Raw genomic sequence first — 25002 nt, forward strand, 5'->3', positions numbered from 1 at the left:
AAGCTCTGTCTGATTCAACCAGAAACCAGGTTTGGTTTGGGTTTTTTTCTCTACTTTGGGCATTGACATGAATCCAGATTCAAACCCACATCTTCTAACGTATGTCGGTAGGACAATTACACTAACCAATTGACCAAAATGCCATTTTAATGCCAAGGTAATCATAAAAGGTATGAAATATCAGAATGTTGATATCTCTGGCATCAGATAGCCTGGGTTTAGACCTCAGCTCTGTCACTTATTAACTATGCAACCTAAGGGAAGGTAACTTCTCTATGCCTTTGTTTCCTCATCTGTCATGTGGTGATAATAATGGTACCTCCCACATAGGATTAATGTAAGAATGAAATGAGTCGATGCATGTAAAACACTTAAAGCAGCTCCTAGGGACTTCCCTGGCGGTCCAGTGGTTAAGACTCTGCGCTTCCACTGTAGGGGGTGCAGGTCCGATCCCTGGTCAGGGGACTAAGATCCCGTGTGCTGCACGGTGCAGTCAAAAATTTTATAAACAATAAAAAAAAACACTTAAAGCAGCTCCTTGCACAGGTTCTTTGTAAGTACTATTATTATTTTTGCTATGATTGATTTTGTTAATGATCTCCCTTGTTATGTTGTCTCTATTAACATATGCACGTGGACACTTTTTTTCTCCTCTCATAGTGTCTATGTCCTGGAAGGGTGCTATTCTAAAACTGTTCACTTGTTCTAGAACTGTTCACTTGTCTGTGTCCCCATGGACCTTCAGGTCTTTGAGGGCAGCCCTGTCCTTTTAAAATTTCTATATCCCCTCGTTATTGAATAAATTAATCTGAACTAGAAACTATGTAGTTAGATGTTTTCTGTCCAAATTCATATTTTATACAATTAAGCAATGGATTCCATGAGAGGCTTTTTATGTTAATAGTATGAGAACCTAAAACATTGGTTAAGCCAGCCATGCCACTTACTGGCTGTTTGACCTCGGGAAGATGACTACATCTATCTGAGCCTCAGTGTTCTCATCTGTCAAATGGGTAGAATGATGTAGTTTTTAGGGTGGACATAATTAAATGAGATGATATGTTTCTAATGCCTGGCACAGAGAAAACTTTCTTGTTAACAATTACGATTTCATTCTTTTCCCTTTAATCCAAAGTGCTGCTCAACAAGAATTCGAAGACAACTGGACAGGAACCTCACCTTTCATAAAATGGTGGCATGGATGATTGCACTTCACACTGGTATGTTCATTAAGATATTTGAGATTGCAAAGAAAACTTGGAACCAGAGTGTTCCCTCTAAGATATTTTTAAGATAAGGGATCAGCCTTTGCAGGTAGATTAGGTGGTGATTGGAGGTGTACTTTTTGAATGAGTTCTGTGAAAAAATATTCGCCACTCTTTCTGCCATCCCAACACTAGGATTTGTCCCTTCAGGTCTTAAAACTTTTTTCCCTTAGGCTCTTCTGATAAAATCCCAGTGTATTCACCCTTTTACACACTTTTTAACATCAAAATTGTTTGTTAGTCCATATATGAGAGCTTTTATTCATTCATCTTTTAAATACTTGGTTGAACACGTAGATTCATGGATTTCTTGCAATAACCCTACAAGGGCCATAGCCCATAAGTTGAGAATTTCTTAAGATAGCCTTTATTAGCTAAACACTTTCTTTTTATTATTGTTTATATATATATATATATATATATATATATATACACACACACATATGTATATATGATAGTATTCGTGTGTTTATGTGTATTTTGTGTTATTATTATAATTATTAAGGTGGTGGTGGTGGTGTAAGAAGGGATCCTTATCAAATCTCCACTAACTTATCGTAGAGTCAGGGGCTGCAGCCAGAAACCCAGCTACAAATAAAATTGTACACACACTTAACCCTCTTTGTTTCTCTTCTGTGCCCTCTTCAGCGATTCACACCATTGCACATCTATTTAATGTGGAGTGGTGTGTCAATGCCCGAGTCAACAATTCTGACCCTTATTCAATAGCACTCTCTGACATTGGAGATAAGCCTGGTGAAACTTACCTCAATTTTGTTCGACAGAGAATTAAGGTAAGCCTCTTATTTCCTGATTCAGATGTTCTGTAGACATTAAAACTGAGGATTAGATTTCAGTGAGTGAAGAATTCTACTTGGTCAGAACAATGACAATAACAAAAGTTCACTATCAGAGGGACAATTCTGTAGGTTCTAAGAATGTGGCCACAGAGAAAATGTCTCCCACACTCCTGATCCCATATGTAGAGGGTTACTAGATGTTCTCGTTTCTTAAAGTCACCTGTAAGAATGTGTATACGTGGAGCCTGGAGTAACACAGGCCTATCCATGGCAATGCCCAACAGTTAAAGAAAGCCAGGAACATAGTCTAGTCAAACAAAGTTAAGTTTATTACTTACTGCAGCAAAGAGACCTCACACTATGAGGAAGTCTGGGGCATCTCAGCAGGGTGTTGAGAAAGGCTTGCTGTGGGACTTGTGTTAGATGATTCAGGAGGGGTTTCAGGAAGCAAGCATTTGCTCTGGATCAGGTATGGTCAGGAACTGGGGACAGTTCCAGCATTGGGTATCTTAATAATTTTTTTTTTGGAGGCAGAAGAATGGGGTTAAATCTGTAATAGGTCAAGAAGCAGCAGTCACCCATGTTTTTGTCTTGGCTCAGATAAGATTTCAGAGTGGTCTCGTTTTGGTGTCAGTCCATCACAGTGACAGAATGACCTTATCTGATGTTGGTGTTCTATGAAATTGTTTATGTGAAATAGGGAACCCTCTGGCTGAGGTGTTAATACCAGGTCAGCCACCAGCTGACATCTGTCAGCAGTGCTTTTCCTCTTTCTTGCCTACAACATCTGAGAGGTGGCCTATGTCTGCTAATTGCTCCGGGGCAGCCATTTGGGGATTCCTCAGGCAAGGACTTTTTCCCTTCCAGCAGTTGCTGAGGCTTTCTACACTCAGAGGGAGAAGCTGTAAGTCATCTTCATGTGCCCAGTGGTTTGGGAGGATAGCCGAATCACATCACTCACTATACACCGAATTCCAAACATGTTTCCTTGTCTGTTTAGAATAGATTACAAGAAAAGTTCCATGATTTTGTAGAAATAATTATCCTCAGGCTGATATAAAAAAATGTGCCTGGTCTATTTAGGGACAGAATTAAACCACCTCAAATAAAATAGAAATTCTTTTTCTATAATGTCTTGGATAATTTTTCTTTTACTTGTTCATTGTACAATTATACGTAAGGGTGGCAGTGTGAGCATATCGAGTGAGCTGACACTGCAGTGCTGTGCCCACATCTCTTCAGATCACTTTTACTATGTCTGTGCTCCCCTACCCTTCTGTGTGCTTTCACTTTCAATTTCCTCTATTTGCTTTTGTTCCTCAAAGGACTGCCCTGGGGCTACTGGAGTCCCTTTGCCCAAAGTCCCTTTGCCCATATCTTAACCAATAACTGATGGGTGCAGGCCATGAAAACCCAGCTTCCTTGCCTTGAGTCAGGATAAACTCTAAGGTGTAATTTACCCTCCACAGTTCCCCTGCAGCATCAGGCTGAAAATTTGGCCCGAGATCACCCTCTTACCTGACTTGTTCCTCTTTCCTATCCTATTAACCATCCCCTTACCAGCTTCTTCTGGAGCACATTCTTTCTAAATCCTCTCTGCTCAGGATCTCAGGATCTGCTTTGGAGGAACCCAGCCTAAGATGTTAGGCATGCACAGAATACATTTACAAACTAAGCACTATGACACTTTTCAAATCAAAGGGAGAAAGAGCTTCAGAGCCTTTTAGGACATATAGTTGATACTTTATTTGATACTCCCTTAGAACTATTTCTGTGTATCAATTGATATTTCCTACGATACCTCAACCATGTAAGACTTTTTTTTTTAACATCTTTATTGGAGTATAATTGCTTTACAATGGTGTGTTAGTTTCTGCTTTATAACAAAGTGAATCAGTTATACATATACATATGTTCCCATATCTCTTCCTTCTTGCGTCTCCCTCCCTCCCACCCTCCCTATACCACCCCTCCAGGCGGTCACAAAGCACTGAGCTGATCTCCCTGTGCTATGTGGCTGCTTCCCACCAGCTATCTACCTTACGTTTGGTAGTGTATATATGTCCATGCCTCTCTTTCGCTTTGTCACAGCTTACCCTTCCCCCTCCCCATATCCTCAAGTCCATTCTCTAGTAGGTCTGTGTCTTTATTCCTGTCTCACACCCCTAGGTTCTTCATGACATTTTTTTTCTTAAATTCCATATATATATGTGTTAGCATACAGTATTTGTCTTTCTCTTTCCGACTTACTTCACTCTGTATGACAGACTCTAGGTCTATCCACCTCATTACAAATAGCTCAATTTCGTTTCTTTTTATGGCTGAGTAATATTCCATTGTATATACGGAGATGGAAACAACCTAAGTGTCCATCATCAGATGAATGGATAAAGAAGATGTAAGACTTTTTTAAATTTGGAAATATCTATCCCAATTCTATACCACTCTGTTGGGGGGATGCTTAGGATAATCTAAAGGGGGGATGAAAATGCCTATTGCCTTATTCACTGGACACTTTATAAATAGGTAGCCCTGCATTTGAGAGCCTACAAATAATGTGTGTGTGTGTGTTTTACAGAATCCTGAAGGAGGCCTGTACGTGGCTGTGACTCGGTTGGCAGGCATCACTGGAGTTGTCATCACACTCTGCCTCATATTAATTATCACCTCCTCCACCAAAACCATCAGGAGGTCTTACTTTGAAGTGTTTTGGTGCACACACCATCTCTTTGTGATCTTCTTCATTGGCCTTGCCATCCATGGAGCTGAGTGAGTATTTAAACTCCAAGACCAAGTATTTTATGTCCATCAGTTTCCAGATGTGATGCTCTGTTAGAGGCACAGTGACCGCCCTGTCTGTGTGTGGTTAGCCTGTCTGCTGAGGGAATATGAGGGGAAAACAGAAGTCACTTTGATAGAAACCACTCAGCACCACTTTAGTTTCTGGTACCCGACTCATAACTATTCATAGTGCGGTTATTTATAGCAAGCTTGAAAAACACACCAAAGTTTTGAATATCTTTGCAAGCGTATAGAAAGCACGCTGAGAGTGCTGACAGGGTCTTGGATGTCTCCAATGATGTTTCCTGTGGCTTGATCCCTAGAAAATTAGACAAGCTCCCAAACCAGAGAGGTTAATGATTAATCAGGTGAAAGGGTTTGCTGTCGTTCAATGAGTTTTTTTGTTTGTTTAATTTTATTTATTTTTGGCTGTGTTGGGTCTTCATTGCTGCATGTGGGCTTTCTCTAGTTGTGGCGAGCGGGAGCTACTCTTCCTTGCAGTGCGCGGGCTTCTCATTGCAGTCGGTGGCTTCTCTCGTTGCGGAGCACGGGCTGTAGGGCTCAGGGCTTCGGTAGTTGTGGCTCGCGGGCTCTAGAGCGCAAGCTCAGTAGTTGTGGTACACGGACTTAGTTGCTCCATGGCATGTGGGATCTTCCCGGACCAGGGCTCGAACCCATGTCCCCTGCATTGGCAGGCAGATTCTTATCCACTGAGCCTCCAGGGAAGTCCCCGTTCAATGAGTTTTGATTCAAGCCAATCATTCACCGATTGCCTACTGTGTATGAGGACCTATGTCAGGCACTGTGGGGAATACTAGAAGGAGAAGTACATGGTTATTGCCTTCAAGCATCCTAACATAATAAGGGGAAAAGCTAGCTTCTATTGAGCATTTGTTACAGACATGAAATGTTTCTTTTACTCTCCAAAAGGTAGAGATGCCCTTACTATCCCCATTTCCAGGGGAAATTGTAGACCAGGAAACAGACTAAAAAAGGTAAAGTTTGTAGCCAAGCCACTGCCAGTTTATCCGTGGCATAGCTGGGGTTGGAGACCGGATGGGCTAAGGCAGGCCATGATGAATGCTCTCATAGAGACACACGGTGCCTGGATGTGTGGCTGGGAGAGTTTGCCTTATTGGGACCCTTCTTTCATACCAGGCTTCCTTTTTCTACTCTTTCACACTAGCTGATTCTCCCACCTGCACGCAAAAGCAGGCCTGGGAAGTTCCCCGGTGGGCATGGGGCTCCAGATAACTAAGGGTGGAGGAAGTAGGTGTCAAGGCTCAATGACTCTGGTCTGAGTCAAGTCAGCCTAGAAGTGGCTGAGACCTAAAATGGGGAAGGGTGGAGAGAAGCAGCCTGTGGCAACCCCTCATGTGCATTCTTTTTTTAAAATTTATTTTATGTACAATGTTGTGTTAGTTTCAGATGTACAGCAAAGTGACTCAGTTATACATATCAGTTCTTTTTCAGATTCTTTTCCATTACAGGTTAGTACAGGATACTGAATATTGTTCCCTGTCCTCAAGTGCATTCTTGATCAACTTGCTGACCCTGACGCCTGGTCATCTCTTTCTAAGCACTGGAAAATCTGTGTAGACAAAGACTCTCTTAACTCTCCTAAAAGCATTTGAGTATCTTTAAATGGGACTCGGTCATCATCCAGCTGTTTCAGAAGATCCTAGAGAAAACAAACAAACAAACAAACTGAATTTCTTCCCCTCTCTAGCTTAGTAATTCCACCACTTTACGTTTGTATAGTTTCATAGATATGTATTTTCCTCTGGAGCAGGCAGAGGAGATATATGTACCCCGTTCTCCATCTGAGGAGAATCTGCTACTTATGCTGGTTGGCTGATTGCTCGGTCTCCTGGCTAGGTAGCAGCTAAACTGGGATTAAAAGCCAGGTTTTCCGACTTCCGGTCCTGGCATTGAGAAGAGAAGGAGAAAATCCGATTTTTTTTCTATCACTTACTCCCCAAGTGAACTTGAACATTAAGAGCTTTAATAGTTATCATTTGGGGCTTCCCTGGCAGCGCAGTGGTTGAGAGTCAGCCTGCCAATGCAGGGGACATGGGTTCGAGCCCTGGTCTGGGAAGATCCCACATGCTGCAGAGCAGCTAGGCCCGTGAGTCACAACTACTGAGCCTGCGCAGCTGGAGCCTGTGCTCCGCAACAAGAGAGGCCGCGATAGTGAGAGGCCCGCGCACCGCGATGAAGAGTGGCCCCCGCTTGCCGCAACTAGAGAAAGCCCTCGCACAGAAACGAAGACCCAACACAGCCAAAAATAAAACATACAAATAAGTTAATTAAAAAAAAAGACCTAAAGAAGAAATACATGGCGAATATCTTTCTAAAAATAATAAATAAATAGTTATCATTTGTTGGACGCTGACTTTGTGTCTGGCGTTTTATATGCATCATGCCAGTTGATTACTAAAACGAACTTTTAATGAGGTACTTATACCTATCTTATAGCTGAAGGAACTGAGGCTCAAAAGAAGTTAAATAACTTGCCTAAGGCCACCAAATTAGCAAGGGGTGGACGCGGGATGTGAAACCAAGGCTGTCTGGCTTGGGTCCAGAACTGCTTTCACCAAATCATTCTGCTTCTAGTTACCTGGTCTCTCTAAGCCTTGGTGTCCTCATACATAAAATGAGAGTACTAATACTTACATTCCAGGCCTGTTATGAGAATTACCTGAAATAATTTGTATACAGTGCCTTTCCCAGGCTTGGCATGTGATAGATGCTCAATACATGGTAATTCTCTTCCCCAAGACCTAGGGATAGAAAGCGATGGTTAATGACCTTGAATTAAAACATCCTCTGAATATACCAACTGGCGTAATAAATTTTAGGTCCCCCAAACAAACTTTTAGGTCCCCCAAGCAAAGGGCCTTCTGTGTCTCTTATTATTATATATTCTGAAGACCTTGTCATTTATGTTCCTTCAGGTCAGGGACATGACTTAACTCTGTGCCTCCCTCCCTCTGTTCCCACTCAACCTGCATTGTCTTATGTTTTAGTAGTTGCTCAATTAATATTTATTGAATTGAAGTGAATGGGCTCCGAGCACTTCAAGGGACACACCATCAGCGTTGATGTCTGTGAGAAAGGCATAATCTCTACAAAATTAAGTCGTCTTAAGTGGATTTCAACGTTTTGGTTGAATTTAGACGATTTTGAAAGAACAAATGAAAGATTTGTACTAAGCCTCAGGGCTACTGTATATGGTTGTATGGGTTGTCAACTACATAAGGGTGCCTGGCCACGGGGAAAGAAATTAGCCCATGCTCTGCTGGCCAAGCTCTTGCCTCTAGAGCTGTCCTCAAAGAGGGGGCATCTTGGGCTTCCCTGGTGGCGCAGTGGTTGAGAGTCCGCCTGCCGATGCAGGGGACACGGGTTCGTGCCCCGGTCGGGGAAGATCCCACATGCCGCGGAGAAGCTAGGCCTGTGAGCCAAGGCTGCTGAGCCTGCATGTCCGGAGCCTGTGCTCCGCAACGGGAGAGGCCACAACAGTGAGAGGCCCGAAAAAAAAAAAAAAAAAAAAAAAGAGGGGGCATCTTGTTCTAATTTGCACCATGGTACTGTATGGGCCAGCGGTTGCTCTGTTGGATTTGCAGTTTTTCTCTTTTTATTTGTTTGTTTATAAATGAGAATAATACTTGAAACAGAAGCACAAATGTTGCCTTTCAGAAAACATGTACTGATGATCCAAAACTTACCCTCTATAATGTTACATATAAATATCCTTTGTGCCACTGTACATATTTTTTTTCTTTTTCTTTTTCTTTTTGGCTACATTGCACGGCATGTGGGATGTGGGATCTCAGTTCCCCGACCAGGGATCGAACCCACAACCCCTGCGGTGGAAGCATGGAATCTTAACCACTGGATCGCCAGGGAAGTCCCCATATTTTTTTTTTCTATTGCTAAAGATCATGAATTTTCTTTCCCTTCCTCTAATCTATTTGGAGGGGGCAAGAAGTATTACTTTTAAGTGAAAAGTATAGGAACCATATGAGAATACTAATAAAAATATGTCAGAATCTCAGAAAACTAAGAATTTAATCTCTTGTTTCTAAATGGTCTGGACTTACATTTCCTCCTCAGGCGAATTGTACGTGGGCAGACCGCAGAGAGTTTGTTGAAACACAAGCCAAGAGAATGTTATCAAAACATCTCACAATGGGGAAAAATAAAGGACTGCCCAATCCCAGAGTTCTCTGGGAACCCTCCTATGGTATGTACAATTCATTGTAGCTATTATAGTTTCATTACCAACAATCTTCAAACTGTGTCTAAGAAAGAGATAAAAATGTCATAGAGTTGTCTGTTATGAATGTCACGGAACTGCTAGGATGTTATAAGTATCCAGTGTTTTGCTGCCATGCTTATTGTCTAGAATTAGTTCTTGAAAAGTAAGCTTTACATTAGTCTGTTAGGAACATCCTGATATAAAACTTGGAAAAGTATTGTTTTTTAAAGTGCTTTTGGTTTCAAGAAGAAGTTCTACCTCTTCTCTTCTGGTTGTGATGGCCACAATAATACCAGTTAATGATTTTCAGAGGGATTCCATCCTGAGCTGAGTTGGAGAGCTCAGATTATGATTTATAAGGAGGCAGGAGCCTCTTCAGATTCCAGGAAGTAAGGCTTTCTATACAGCTTTCAGAGCTGGGAAGGAAATTGGTGAGGTGGCACATAGGGCTGCCATTAGGTATCAGGAGGTCCCGTCTATGAGGCATAAAGGAGGCTGCAGAGCCAGGGTCATGCCATTGGCACTTCGTGGTAAAGCAGGAGTGTGGCAAGGATGACCAAGGGAAAAGATGCTGAAATATTTACCTTTTGTTGGGAGCTCTGAAGAACTCTGTTTTGTTTATTCGTAATATCTCCGTTCCATAGAGTGAGCAGTGGACCCTGTGATCTTCATACCTTTTCCCCCACTGGCAAGCAATATACTTTGGCATATTGGTTATTATGCTAGCCATTTTGGTATATTGGTTATTATGCTAGCCATTGGTATAAAACTAAGCAAAAATCAACTTTTGTACAGGGCTTCTGAAGAGGATGATTATTTTGTCCTTAAGCACAGTATAATATAAAGGCAAATTTCCCATCCCATTTTCTCCTTCCTTTATTCTGACTCTCATAATATAGGAGTACTCTTCCTCTAGAAACAGCATGCTGTCTGCGGACTCAACATCTTTCAGCATCCTTGCTCATTAATGAAAGCAAGCAGACACATCAGTGAACTACCCCCACTACATGCAGACATCAATAGAAAGGATTAAAAGGGAACTCTATTGCAGGTCCTCTCATGAGCTGGGGAAGGCACATTTCCTTGAAAACAGCTAAGTCAGAGCGCTGCTACCTTCACAGGCATCTACCTCGGAGGAGCTCCTGGGTTTCTGGGGAGATTAGAAGCGATGTCCAAGAGCTGGCTCCATTCAGTGGGGCCCCAGGTGGCAGCCAGGACATAGATGGATGATGCTAGACCGTTTGAAAAAACTGTCCTGTGAAAATGAAAGCCAGTAGCAGAGCATTTATGACTTCCGGGCAGATATTCTTCAACTTAGGCTGGAGATAGGGACATTTGGGTGCTCTCAACTTCCAACAATAACTTTCTTAAAAATTTTCATAGAAAGATCATAGGCGAGACTATGGGAAGCACTCTGGGATTTTTTTTCCCTCTTGGAATCCCTTGTGGAATGTTGTATTTTAGATGATATCGACTTGTAAAGTTCTTTGCTACTGCAGATATTCATCCAGGAACCTAACTGACTGAATCCCAGGATGGATCTGTTTGGCCTAAATGTTTTTGTATAGCCAGTAATGCCACGGGGTAATTCCAGTGTTCTGAAACACTGCAGATTCTGACAAGAGAGCACCCTAGGGAAAGTGCATTGCATAGCTCCTAGAACTTGCCAGGATATTGGAGGAAGAGCTAAATCCTAGCGTGGAATTTCTCATCTTGCAAAGAATGAAGCTTTGGCTACGTGACCAAGAGAAAGTAATTGCAACGTTGCATTAAAAATATGATGTTGTTGAAATGCTATCCTCTAGAGAAATGTTAATTCTGAAACCAACCTTACTCTGCTGTAGGGTTATTGCAACTCCTATTGCGACAATAGGAGGAAATCCCATTCCTGTGGGCAGTTCCTCTTGGGAAAGTTCCATACTGTAGATATAGTTCCCCAATGTGGGCAAGGAGAATGTTCATTTTTACTGGCTTAAAAATTTATTTTAACTTTAGATATTTTCATGCATTCCTTTATAGAAGAAATTTTCTAGTCTATCATGGAATATTTAAACAAACCAAAAAAGGTGAATTGACTTCTAAAATGTTTTGTCCCCATGAATCTTTTATCAACTACCGCCCCTTAACACATCCTTTTTTCTTTGTTTGCTCTGATTACAGACTTGGAAATGGATAGTGGGTCCCATGTTCCTGTATCTCTGTGAGAGGTTGGTACGGTTTTGGCGATCTCAACAGAAGGTGGTCATCACCAAGGTATTGGCTGGGTTAGGACTTACTAATACTATCTAACTATATCATGGACAAGTCTATCCAAGTTTTCTATATCATTGTCAGATCTCACTTACTCAGTTTCTTTTGATTAAACTTAGGGCAGAGAGATGACCTACAGTTTGTTTCCAATGTACCTAGCTTGATAATCAAATGATTGGGCCTTTTAATTGGGAAACTAGAAGTTAACATTTTCTGTTGAAAAGTGAACCCAAATGTTTTGTGTAAATGAATCCCTGTGTGTGTGTGTGTGTGTGTGTGTGTGTGTGTGTAGAGGGGAGGAGCATAGAGAGATGATGTGATTAGTTAAGAGTAAAGAAGCAGGGCTTCCCTGGTGGCGCAGTGGTTGAGGGTCCACCTGACGATTCATGGGACGTGGGTTTGCGCCCCGGTCCGCGAAGATCCCACATGCCACGGAGCGGCTGGGCCCGTGAGCCGTGGCCGCTGGGCCTGCGCGTCCAGAGCCTGTGCTCCGCAACGGGAGAGGCCGCAACAGTGAGAGGCCCGCGTACCGCAAAAAAAAAAAAAAAAAAAAAAAGGGTAAAGAAGCAAAAGAGGTGAGTTCAAAAGGTCATGCACTGAGCCTTAAAATATTCAGATGCCAAAAGAACCAGGGAACCGAGGGCAGGTCTCTGTGCTTTGTATACAGTCACAGAGTATCAGAGTTAATGTACTCAAAGTCTCAAGTGAGCTAATAACTAAACTGCATTTAGAATTGAGTCCGCTAACTTCAAGTATATAGTGGTTTTTCCCCACACGTCTATGCTGCTTCTTATCATTAAATAAATAAATATCCAACTAAATAAATAGAAACGGAATCGCTTATTATAGTTTCAAGAAACATCAGACAGGACTATTTTTAATCAAATAAAATTTAATTCAGTTCAGTTCAGAAAGTATTTACCAAAAGCTTACCATGGGTTGCTTTCGCAAAACACACAAAATCTTCCACTCCACCACCCTAGCTCTTCTTTCTTGGCCTCTATGGAAGGTCATAGTAAAGTTAGTCCAGCTGGCGTTGGAAACCTTGAAATATAGGAAGCCACAACAGTTCTCCTTTTATGATATTTATATTGTACTATGAGAAAAAGCCCACAGATCAGCAAAAAGAGCCACCACAAGATTTCCCTTATTAGACTAGAACGAACTAACCAGACAAGTATTTCCTCTAAGCCTATTTCTAAGGCAAACTTGTTTGCCTGTGAAGAAAATAGGTATTCATTTTCTTCTCACGTAAACACACATAAGAAACAAGGTACTATCCAAAAGTATTCTGGTGACAACGCTGTCCACTAGTGCATTTTATTCCCTTCTATCCCGATGTTCCCTGTGGTAGCAAAATTGCAATACGGTGGAACGCATTCTCACCACACAAAATTGCAACGTGAGCAACATAATTTTCAAACTCATTTTCATCCATTTTTATTTTCTGTTTCAAAATGAAGCTCTACACCTCCTTATTTCAGTGATGAAGGGAAGTTGGTTACAGCCTTGTCATATAAGTTATATTTGAATCACAAGTTTTGGAAATACGGGTGAAAAGAAAAGCTCGTGTATATCAGTCAACATTAGGAATCTACTATTTTGTTTCTATTGATTTTTCTTTCCTTTGATGTCCCTTGGTTTTTTTTCAGTTGCACATAAAAAGTCCCTCTAGGATCTCAGGAATCATCAAAGAAACATATTACTTTGTATATTACAATGAAATCATTTTGTTAAGTTATTTACCAACTTACCAGTTGATGGACATTTGGAGTGCTTCCAATTTTTTTGCTATTGTAAACAAAGCTGTTACGAACATTCAGGTACATGGAGAAGGAGGATGGCAACAGGTGGGTGGGGCCTGGCTTTGGGAGAGATGGATGGTGTATTCCCCGGGTAGGGAGAAATGTAAAAACAATGCATGGAGTCAGGCAGGTTCAAGGTGGGACTTGGGACAAAGACAGACCAGCACCTTAGGCTTGGTTTGGGCGATGTTGCTATATTATTAGCCAATGGGGTCTCCTTCTGCTTCTGTCCGGCTGCTAAGGCTCTTGATCATCCCTTGGGGAGATAGGAAGGCTGAGCAGGAAACCATCTCTTCTTCCTGTTTCTAGCAGCTGCCTTGTCTTCTCAGAGAAAAAAAAAATCACATTAAGCTGGTGTCTTAGGTTGGATTCCGTGGCAAAGACTCTGAGACAGAGAACTGCATGCAGAATTCTTATCAGGGCATGTTCTCAGGAGATGAACCTGTAAAAGAAAAGAAAGGCAGGATTGGGGGAAGGAAATTGCTGGCCCGAAGTGGTCGCAACTGCAGCCTCAGCTGATCCTACAGGAAGTGCTGCAGCTGCGATGGCCCCTGGGAGTTGTCCCAAAGTGAGGACAAGGACCAGGCCTTTGGATCCCTGCCCCAGCTCATAGTTGGCCATGGGCTACAGCCGAGGGCAGTTGCCAGTGAGAGGCAGGTTTGCTGGAAGAACTGCTGTGTTGGCCCTGAAGAAGGGACCTGGGTGGGGCATCTTAGCTCAGCCTTTTATCCATACGGATACTGAAAAGGCAAGTACTGGGGGAAAGATTCATTTCCAGAGACACATTTTGTTCCATAGGTGGTCACTCACCCTTTCAAAACCATCGAGCTACAGATGAAGAAAAAGGGATTCAAGATGGAGGTAGGCCAATACATTTTCGTCAAGTGCCCTGTGGTGTCCAGGCTGGAGTGGCACCCTTTCACCCTGACCTCTGCCCCCGAGGAAGACTTCTTTAGCATCCATATCCGCATCGTGGGGGACTGGACGGAGGGACTGTTCAAAGCTTGTGGCTGTGATAAGCAGGAGTTTCAAGATGCCTGGAAACTACCGAAGTGAGTACAAAGCGCCTATTACAAAGGTGCGTGAGTTCAGGAAAAATGTCACTCTACTAGGTCCTGAGTCTGACAAAACATACAGATTCTATAGGGAGCTATCTCGGTGTTCCTCATTTTATACGTGTGCTGTGTTTATGCATATATGTATAAATCTTATATGAAATAAAGAATATGAATAAAATGTTTGAATCAAATATTAATCATGGATATTCCCCAGTGCCTATGAATTTGTAAGGGTCAAGGCCAAGGTATATTAACTTGCAATCAAAGCTATACTTAAAATTTCATTGGTGTACGTTATTTGAGGCTAAATGCCAGATGTTACTCACTTGGCCTCCTTCCCACACGCCTAACATGGTGTCAGGCCCTTAGTAGATGCTGAAGAAAAGTATGTCAAATAACTCAGTGAATAGACCAACATAAAGTAGAGATATTAAATTTATAAGATATCATGACATGGAAAATTCTCACTTTAATGTGCAGTGTAAGCAGGAATTTCAAGTGTGGGCTCACCTGGCAAGAGACACAGACATTTGTGTGTGTGTGTGTGTGTGTGTGTGTGTGTGTGTGTGTGTGTGCGTGCGCGCGCGCGCGTAGTGAGTGAACAGGGGTGGGGACATGAAAAAATACCCCTGAGAGTTACCAAATGTTTTCAGTTAGCTAAAAATTCCTCTTCTTACTTCCAACCCCGATGTTCACACTGAGTTGGTTACTTGAAAGCTATCTCACAGAACAAAGTGTCACATCAATACATTGTCCCAGTTTGAAGTGACATGTTGCACACCTGCAGTGATAATGTGTGCCCCATCCTCCTCTGAAGAGCAAGGTGTCTGTGTAACTATCTCCCCCCATGCTCCCCTCCAGGATAGCTGTTGACGGGCCCTTCGGCACTGCCAGTGAAGATGTGTTCAGTTATGAGGTGGTGATGTTGGTGGGAGCAGGGATTGGGGTCACGCCCTTTGCATCCATTCTCAAGTCGATCTGGTACAAGTATTGCAATAAAGCCCCCAATCTGAGGCTCAAAAAGGTAGGTTCTTTTCTTTTTCAGAGGGCTTGGAGCATTCACCACAGTCTGCCAAGTGAAGCCTCAAAGAGCCTTCAGGGCAGAGGCTGGCAGAGACTGGGGGAAGTGAAGACAAGTTCTAGGTAGTTTCAGAGAGGCAGGCTTTGCACAAAAGGGCTGTTTGATAAGTCAAAGGTGCTTCTGGGAATTCCCTGGCGGTCCAGTGGTTAGGACTCATCGCTTTCACTGCCAAGGGTGCCGGTTTGATCCCTGGTCGGGGAACTAAGATCCCGCAAGCCATGCGTGGCACAGCCAAAAAAATAAACAAACAAACAAATAAATAAATGTGGTTCTCTATAAGCAAGCCTATTATTGAAAGTACAAATATACTGTATTTGTATAGCATTACTGGAAATTCAGAAGAGAGTTGGGAATAGAAAGTATTCACAACCCCAATCCAATAGTTAGACTTTTTGTAAATTCTCTTCCAACATGTTTACATACTTTTAGAAAGCTGTATATATTGAGTATGTACAATTTCACGTCCTGCTCTTTTTAAAACATATAGTATTTTTCATTGTTGTCACAAGCTTGCTGATAATCATATTTGATGATTCTTTCATGTTCCATTGAGAAGATAGAATAATTTTTCTATCATCTTATGTTAGATATTGACATGGATTCCATTTCCAGCCCCCAGCACATTTATTTGCAGGGGGAGGGCAGGAGACATGTCCTTTCGTGACACTTCTACTTTTTTACTTTCTTATGGCTGTCTCCTCAGAATAAAGTCCTGGGGGATTTTTTGGTTACATGTCAGTTTGGCTTCATTGCCCAATAAAGGACATCTTTAATAAAGCTTGAGTCATTCTAATAGCTGTAGAGATAACCTCTAATAGGCACGTTGAGCTTACCTTGACTTTTCATCCTCCCCTTTCCCTCTTTTTGATGTGGAGGGGGTGTGGGTAGGACTACTTTTTCCCCCTACGAACTCAGGGAAGTCTGCCAGTAGCGGGTACGGAAGCAGCGTGGTGGCAGCCATGGCTCATCTAGATCCTATTGGTCTTTCTGAGACGAGGGTCAAGGGAAGCCGGGGATCCTAGGAGGGCAAGAGCAGACCCAGGGGGAAAGTGGTGGGCCAGTGTTTTCTTCTTAAGCTACGGATTTCTGAGAACAAGCTGTTTATTTACTGCCCTGCCGTGTGGAGGCCAGAGCAGGTTCATGTGAGCTAGTTTGTCAAATATCTAGAGCTTTCTGAAAACCCATGTTTCCAGGCATTCTGAGCAGCAGGGGAAAGTGGAGATGGGGAGGGTAGAAATCCATATTTCAATGCTGATAGGTCCCTATTTAAATATAATCTGCTTGACTCACAGATATAGAGAAAGAACTAGTGGTTACCAGTGGGGAGAGGGAAGTGGGGAGGGGCAAGACAGGGGTAGGGGATTAAGAGGTACCAACGACCATGTGTAAAATAATAAGCTACGAGGACATAATGTACAACATGGGGAATATAGCCAATATTTTATAATAACTATAAATGGAGTATAACCTTTAAAATTGTGAATCACTCTATTATACACCTGTAACTTATATGATATTATACATCAACTATCCTTCAAAAAAAGATAAAAATAAAGAAAGAAACATAATCTGCTTCACGGTCTGTCCCCCTCTCAGATCTACTTCTACTGGCTGTGCCGGGACACACATGCCTTTGAGTGGTTTGCAGACCTGCTGCAGCTGCTGGAGACCCAGATGCAGAAGGACAACGCCGGCTTCCTCAGCTACAACATCCACCTCACTGGCTGGGATGAGTCTCAGGTGAGGAAAAGACCCCCAATCTCAGGTCCCTCCCACAGTGCCCAGGGCTTACCGACTTCCCCTTGGTTATTGGAACGTCTTGTGTACTGTTTTTAAGAACAGTCGATGGGTTCAGGTGATCCAGCACATTCACTCTGACTCAGTGTCCCCATTTGTTCAGACGGTTGATATTAGATTCAAAGTTGGTATCTGTGGGACGGGTCAAAGCTAGGGAACCTACAAGGGAATCAAAGCCATGACTTTGAACTTGTTAGAGCAATGCCTCCACCAGGGGTATTGAACCAGGTGGACAAGATGATCTACGGGGTTATGGGAAGAAAACAGAGAAAAGATCAGCTCTCTCTCTCTCTCTCTCTCTCTCTCTCTGTATTTATATATACACATGCATATATATGTATACACATGCATATATATGTGTATATATTCCTTTAATTTATGTTTATGTATGTTTTATACTATACATAATACATTTAATAAGGAGTCATAATAACTGGCAATAGTTATTAAGCATATGCTTGTGCCAAGTATTGTTCTTAGTGTTTACATAGAGTCTAATTAAATCCTTACAACAACCTTATGAAGTAGCTATTATTCTTTTCCAGAGTTTACAGATGGGGAAGCCAAGGCCCAGAACAGGTTAGGTCATTTGTCCAAGGGCATCCAAGTAATAAGTGCTCCAGAACCTTCATTCTTAGTACTCCCAGTAGTTCATGATTATCATTTGTAAATAAATCAATATATATCTAATGAAGGTGATATATATATATATATATATATATATATATATATATATATATATATAGGGGTGTGTGTATGTGTATATGTATATATGTGTGTGTAGTATGTGTATATGTATATATGTATATGTATATATGCTTTCTCCCTCCTGAGACATTTAGCAATGGAAATGTGAATTTTCGATTGAGAAGACAATCACAGTTAATTACAATTGTTGGTAAGATAATCACAATTCACAAGACAGCCCCCCACGACAAAGAATTATCTGGCCCCAAATGTCCAAAGTGATGAGACTGAGAAACTCAGAAACAAGTTAATGATTCCTAGGGGGTAACATCTTTCTAAATAAGCAAACATTAATGACTTGGCCTGGAAGCAGCATGACTGTCCCCCTGAGTGAGGGGGTAAGGCAAGGGTCTCTGCCCACTCCTGGCCACTGCCTCAGATGGCCATCCCCACACAGTGGCTCCTCAGCCAAGACAGTTTTCACAGGCACCTGGTCCCTGTGAAAACCGACTTCTTCTCATTTAGGTTTTGGCATATCACTTAACATAGGTTCTCCAAGTCTTAGGAAAGGCTTGTTGCAAACGTAGGTCCAGGGACACATGACCATGAAAATGGCTGCTCCAGAAAAAGTGCTTTTAAGATGCCACTTCTGCAATTTAAAAACGAAACAACAACAACAACATTTGATAAAAATGAAACCCAGGGGGATAAAATGTATAATATATAAATTGCTTGGCAGTCTTGTTTTTTTCAAAAGCCAGACACAGTTTTTTCAGTGGGAAATCTCTTTGCATTGAAAAATAGTTATTTTGCTTTGCAAAACTTTGTCCCTACAGGATTATCAAACCAGGGTAACTACCCTTCTTAACCTCTTCCATCCCCATCATCCATTCCCTGTCCAGTGAATTTAAAATCTGATTTGATTGTTAAATAAATGTAATTAACCATTTTTATTTTTAAAAAATACCTGTTGTCCAAACTGAGGCCCCCTAGAATGGTCACAGGAAACAACACATGACTCTGCACACACACACACACACACACACACACATACAGAGAGTAGCTTTAGGCTTGGTTTGATGTCTCATTACATTACCAAAATATGAGTACATTTTAGTCTATGGTTGTCTTAATTCTTAGTGATTCTCCCAAAGGAGCGGGAGTATATTAGGGTGAGAAGAGACTGTCAGATGTACTACAGAGAGAAAAACAGTGAGATAGAGAATTTAATCCTACCCACACTTCAAAGTCTGGCTCAAATGTGGCCACCCTGAAACCTTCCCATATCCTCCCACCCATGCTCCCTTCTTTGTCCTCATTGAGATGTCTGTGCCTCCTCTATGGTCTCCCTTTCTAGACTGTAAATTGCTTGAGAACTGGTTTGTTCAGTGTTGACCTTCTAGCTTCCAGCATGGTGCCTTGCCCCAAATACATACAGTTAGAACGGTAATTAGAGCTTGGTTTGTGAGACATGTAAGTATATCTGTGTGTGTTTATACAGCATGCCTCTTTTGTCTGAATTCATGTCCTTTCCTGCAGGCCAATCACTTTGCTGTGCACCATGACGAGGAGAAAGATGTGATCACAGGCCTGAAACAAAAGACCTTGTATGGACGGCCCAACTGGGATAATGAGTTCAAGACCATTGGGAGTCAACACCCCAAGTAAGGAATTCCCCCGCCAAGGTGTTCTTTTTTTTTTTCTAACATCTTTATTGGAGTATAATTGCTTTACAATGGTGTGTTAGTTTCTTCTTTATAACAAAGTGAGTCAGTTATACATATATGTATGTTCCCATATCTCTTCCCTCTTGCCAAGGTGTTCTTGAGGCTCATGGTCTACATAAAGCAACAGCTTCCAAACATGGCTAGATTTATGTATTGCAGAAACTAAAATACCTAGATTACCATATTCACACCCATAAAAGGTTCTAGATATCTCTGACTTTAAGAGGAAGTCTTTAAATCACACCAAACAAAGATTCCCAGGCCCCACCTCAGACTTTCTGAACCCTCTTCCCCCCACATAGGCCCATACCTCAGTTCTTTTCTTTCACCTCCTAGATTTCAGTTGTGTATCTACTTCTATTAATTCTCTATGATTTATATTTATTACTAAGGAGACACTGTCCCCACTGTCATTTATAGTTTTTGGGTCCAAGATCATAAGCTGACAGATATTCCAGGTCCTTCCTGCCCTCGCTAAAGCTTTGGTCATCATGAAACTAAATGTTCTATAATATAAAAGACAGCTCCCCACAACAAAGAAGTCCCTGACCTAAAATGTGAGTAGTGCTGAGGTTGAGAAACTGTTTTAGGTCAGTTTTCATTGTGCTACTATTCCTTGGTATTTCTAAGTGTTTCCTGCCTACTGTACTGGCTGTTCTTGAAACTCTTTATCAGTCATTTACACTTTAGAGTGAACGAGGCTTGGTTGGTTTCTCTAATAGCTTGATGGGTGAAGGAAAGTAGCTTAAGAAAGAGACAGGATGCAAAGGAAGCACTAGAGTTCTTGCTTGTCTCGCAAGCTTATCCTCTTCCGTTCTCTAGATTTTCAGATTCTCCCTTTTCTTCTTTAAAGTCGCAAACATTTCTCAGAACATCTCCAGGCAACCTTTATTTGCCTTAGTTTACTAAGACTTCTAACAGTGAAGCTCAAGAGGAGAAGTGCTACTTACCTGTCTCTTGGCTTCAGGCTCCATTTCCACTCTTCCGTGCTCTCCTGTGTATCGTGGCGGGCTAGAAGTCTGAAAACTGCATTTCTAAAATCTAGAACACATGACAAACTCAAGAAATTACCATAAATACACTCTTTACGCCATTTCTTCTTACACTTTAATGAACATATAAATCACTTGGGGAAGCTTTTTGAAACGCTGATTTAGTACATGTGGGGTAGGGCCAAAGAACCTACATTCTTGGTTTTGAATAGATTTTTGAGTTTTACTGAAATCTTACATGAACAAGAAATTGGAAATACAATCACATCAAAGAACAAATTGTCGGGCTTCCCTGGTGGCGCAGTGCTTGAGAGTCCGCCTGCCGATGCAGGAGACGCGGCTTCGTGCCCCGTTTCGGGAAGATCCCACATGCCGCGGAGCGGCTGGGCCCGTGAGCCATGGCCACTGAGCCTGCGCGTCCGGAGCCTGTGCTCCGCAAATGGGAGAGGCCACAACAGTGAGAGGCCCGCATAATGCCAGGAAAAAAAAAAAAAAAGAACAAATTGTCGGGCTTCCCTGGTGGCGCAGTGCTTGAGAGTCCGCCTGCCGATGCAGGAGACGCGGCTTCGTGCCCCGTTTCGGGAAGATCCCACATGCCGCGGAGCGGCTGGGCCCGTGAGCCATGGCCACTGAGCCTGCGCGTCCGGAGCCTGTGCTCCGCAAATGGGAGAGGCCACAACAGTGAGAGGCCCGCATAATGCCAGGAAAAAAAAAAAAAAAGAACAAATTGTCGGGCTTCCCTGGTGGCGCAGTGCTTGAGAGTCCGCCTGCCGATGCAGGAGACGCGGCTTCGTGCCCCGTTTCGGGAAGATCCCACATGCCGCGGAGCGGCTGGGCCCGTGAGCCATGGCCACTGAGCCTGCGCGTCCGGAGCCTGTGCTCCGCAAATGGGAGAGGCCACAACAGTGAGAGGCCCGCATAATGCCAGGAAAAAAAAAAAAAAAGAACAAATTGTCGGGCTTCCCTGGTGGCGCAGTGCTTGAGAGTCCGCCTGCCGATGCAGGAGACGCGGCTTCGTGCCCCGTTTCGGGAAGATCCCACATGCCGCGGAGCGGCTGGGCCCGTGAGCCATGGCCACTGAGCCTGCGCGTCCGGAGCCTGTGCTCCGCAAATGGGAGAGGCCACAACAGTGAGAGGCCCGCATAATGCCAGGAAAAAAAAAAAAAAAGAACAAATTGTCGGGCTTCCCTGGTGGCGCAGTGCTTGAGAGTCCGCCTGCCGATGCAGGAGACGCGGCTTCGTGCCCCGTTTCGGGAAGATCCCACATGCCGCGGAGCGGCTGGGCCCGTGAGCCATGGCCACTGAGCCTGCGCGTCCGGAGCCTGTGCTCCGCAAATGGGAGAGGCCACAACAGTGAGAGGCCCGCATAATGCCAGGAAAAAAAAAAAAAAAGAACAAATTGTCGGGCTTCCCTGGTGGCGCAGTGCTTGAGAGTCCGCCTGCCGATGCAGGAGACGCGGCTTCGTGCCCCGTTTCGGGAAGATCCCACATGCCGCGGAGCGGCTGGGCCCGTGAGCCATGGCCACTGAGCCTGCGCGTCCGGAGCCTGTGCTCCGCAAATGGGAGAGGCCACAACAGTGAGAGGCCCGCATAATGCAAGGAAAAAAAAAAAAAAAAGAACAAATTGTCACGGCTTTGACATTTAAGCCAAACCAATTTTTTAGGGCAGATTTCAAAAAGGTGTGAAGTTATAACAATTTAAAAACACAGTTGACCTACTTTAAGAATCTGCATTCTTAAAAAGCTGACACCGAGGCTACTGGTCCGGAACCAGAGCTAGAGGAGGAAGGCTTTAAAGTCTAAAATGTTGAGGGATGAAGCCACACGAAGCTGTTGGCAGAGGTGGTGCTCCTGAAGCGGGTTTGTCCTTGATTTTAAGATGCTGGAGTGTTTGGGGACGCAGAGCCCTGAAGGGCAGTAGCCCACAGGCTCACAAATTCACCCTCATTTTCCCTGTAGTAGAAGTTTCCACAAACCCTTCTTGAATGTCATTTTTTCAGAGAACTCAGCTGCCTTTTGAAGTAGCCAGCTGCCCGCCCCTCCCAGCCCCGCAAACAGGGCCGAGCCACGCTCCCTCATGGTAACCTGAACTCTGTCATTTGCGGAAGGACAGAGGAGCAGAGGGGACTCTGCTCTGAGGCCTGAAATCAGTAGGAAATCCCCGCATGTGCTTTGTAATTGAGCCCATCCCAAAGCCTGAAACTGTCTTTTTTCTTTCTTTCCCAAAAGTACCAGAATAGGAGTTTTCCTCTGTGGACCGGAAGCCTTGGCTGAAACCCTCAATAAGCAGTGCATCTCCAACTCCGACTCTGGCCCCAGGGGAGTGCATTTCATTTTCAATAAGGAAAATTTCTAACTGGTCTCTTCCATGAGGAAGTAAATGTGGGTTGTACCGCCAAATGCCCCAATAATGCCAGTTGATAATATAAGTTCCCTCCTTTCAAGAAAAAGAGAGAAAGAAACTGTAATGTGATGATTTGCCCTGAAAGGAACGTCAAAGATTGTCTAACAGTCATAAATTTGCATTTGTATGGGGCTTTATGGTTTTCAGAGCAGTTATATACACATTTTTTCATTTTGTTTCCTCACAGTAATTCCAGAGAAAGGTAGGGCAAGGATTCTCAGACTCAGGTCTCAGGATTAAAAAATGGGGGCTCCAAATGGTGAGGTAGGTTCCCTAAGATTGAAGCTGAGACTGGCTCTAGACCATCTGACTCTAGGTTTGGTGATCTTTCAGCAATACCAGGCTGCCTGGAAATAGGTTTGTATACTCCCCCAAAGAAGAAGCAAACCAGGGACTGACTATTCATGTTCCTTTTGTGTCATCTTTGTTATCGTTATTGTCCTATCAAAGGAAATTTTCCAAATAAGAGATAACATATGTTGAGAGTGATTCATCACTTAATGGTGACAGCACTCTCCAGTTTACCAGTGCAGCAGCCTAACTGGGTCAGAGATTCCTCCTACAAAAGAATATTAGACTGACTGGAATTAATGTATGCCCCAGCAGAGAGTGGATACTCAATGAAAGTTTGCTGAATGGATGAATGAATGAAAGGATATTTAAAACCATACAATGCCAGGGTAGAACTAATTGAAAGCTTTAAACGGAATTATCTGAGGAAATCACTTCTGAGACTCTTGTTGACCAAAGCAACCTGATTCTCTTGAAGGTAAAGAACAGGCTAAGGTTAGTAACCAATAGGTTGTCCTGTCCAAACATTTTTATTTGAAACATGCAGGAAAGGGAGATAGAGGCAGAGAATTGAACTCCTGTCCTAACTCTGGCCGGCTCCTTATGCTATGAAAGAAATGCAAACTGATTTATTGCCGGAAACAGTCTCCTCCAGCCAGCACTTGTGAATCTGAAATTAAGAATTGTGACAAATATGTATCTGATACGCCCATCTGCTTTAAATAGCATCCACACTTTGTTTTACTTAAATACACATGCAAAAGAGATCTTACTGGTGTAACTAACGATTTATTGTTCTATCATCATGATCATGATGAAATTTACATCCCAGAAACTAAAATCCCTAGCTTACTGTGTGGGTATTGGATTCATACCCAGTAGAATGTTCTGGATATCCGTGAGTTTGAGAGTCTCTAAATCATTGTTAATGTGGCCAGAAAGGTTTTTTTCCCCCCTCACGACTGCTCCTACTTCTGGGAACTAAAAACAGCTTTATTTGTTATATCCTCTGGGGCCACAGATACTTAGAAGTATTCAACTTTGATAATGAGAAAGAAAGAGAAGGGAGCAGGGGGGAAGAGCAGAAGATGGGGTTAGGAGGAAAGGGGAGGGAAGGGGGAAGAGAATAGAAGGAGAGAGAGAGAAAGCGAAAAAAAGGCAAAAGGGAAGGGTAGGTAAAGGGGGTCACTTTCTACCCCAGATTTCTTAAAGTCTTATACGTATTGAATGTAATTGCAGGAGCTACACACATATTCATTGTATTTTGATAACATATGGTATTGAATCTGAAATTCTGGCCATGAATTTGATGCTGAGTGGGCATATTCAGGGGACTGGGCTGAACTAGTAAGAACTCAGTTGTTCCTTTGGGTTCCCAGGATGCCCCGAGCACTGAGGGTCGGTCCTGACAAGTCAGGCTTGCTTTGAGAATGTCACCTCCCCACAATGTCCCAAGACTGTTTCTGCAAAGAGAAACTTAGTTCCAGCCTGTTCACACTGCACCCCAGGTATCAGTTCATTCATTCAACAAACTTTTATTGTGCTATTACTATGACTCGGGCTCTGTGTTGATAGCTTCAGTTCTTTACACCAAAGTGTGAGCCAGAGGGGGAACCAGAGTTATAAGGCGTCTGAGAATCTGGGCCCTCGCTCACCTGTGTGGCATAAGTAAAACCAACTCCATTTGTTGCTCTGAAAATGTTTCTCCAGAGTTTTCCTTTTTTTTTTTTTTTTTTTTTTTTTTTTGTGGTATGTGGGCCTCTCACTGCTGTGGTCTCTCCCGTTGCAGAGCACAGGCTCCGG

At 43.0% G+C, this 25002-nt stretch overlaps 1 protein-coding gene across 2 annotated transcripts in view; it reads left to right on the forward strand.

Moving 5' to 3' along the window:
* Positions 1-22944, forward strand: part of CYBB (cytochrome b-245 beta chain) — a 35141-nt gene extending 12197 nt beyond the window's left edge. For both annotated transcript variants that reach the window (XM_007451969.1, XM_007451970.1), the window contains 10 exons: positions 1136-1220; positions 1914-2059; positions 4644-4834; positions 8963-9092; positions 11268-11360; positions 13961-14214; positions 15082-15244; positions 16898-17041; positions 19325-19449; positions 22734-22944. In XM_007451969.1, coding sequence (XP_007452031.1) covers positions 1136-1220; positions 1914-2059; positions 4644-4834; positions 8963-9092; positions 11268-11360; positions 13961-14214; positions 15082-15244; positions 16898-17041; positions 19325-19449; positions 22734-22860 — 1458 coding nt within the window. In that variant the 3' untranslated portion in view covers positions 22861-22944. The remainder of the gene's footprint in view (positions 1-1135; positions 1221-1913; positions 2060-4643; positions 4835-8962; positions 9093-11267; positions 11361-13960; positions 14215-15081; positions 15245-16897; positions 17042-19324; positions 19450-22733) is intronic.
* Positions 22945-25002: the final 2058 nt, after the last annotated feature.

Source organism: Lipotes vexillifer, unplaced genomic scaffold, assembly GCF_000442215.2.
Source record: "Lipotes vexillifer unplaced genomic scaffold, Lipotes_vexillifer_v1.1 scaffold847, whole genome shotgun sequence".
In the NCBI taxonomy this organism is placed as follows: Eukaryota; Metazoa; Chordata; class Mammalia; order Artiodactyla; family Lipotidae; genus Lipotes; species Lipotes vexillifer.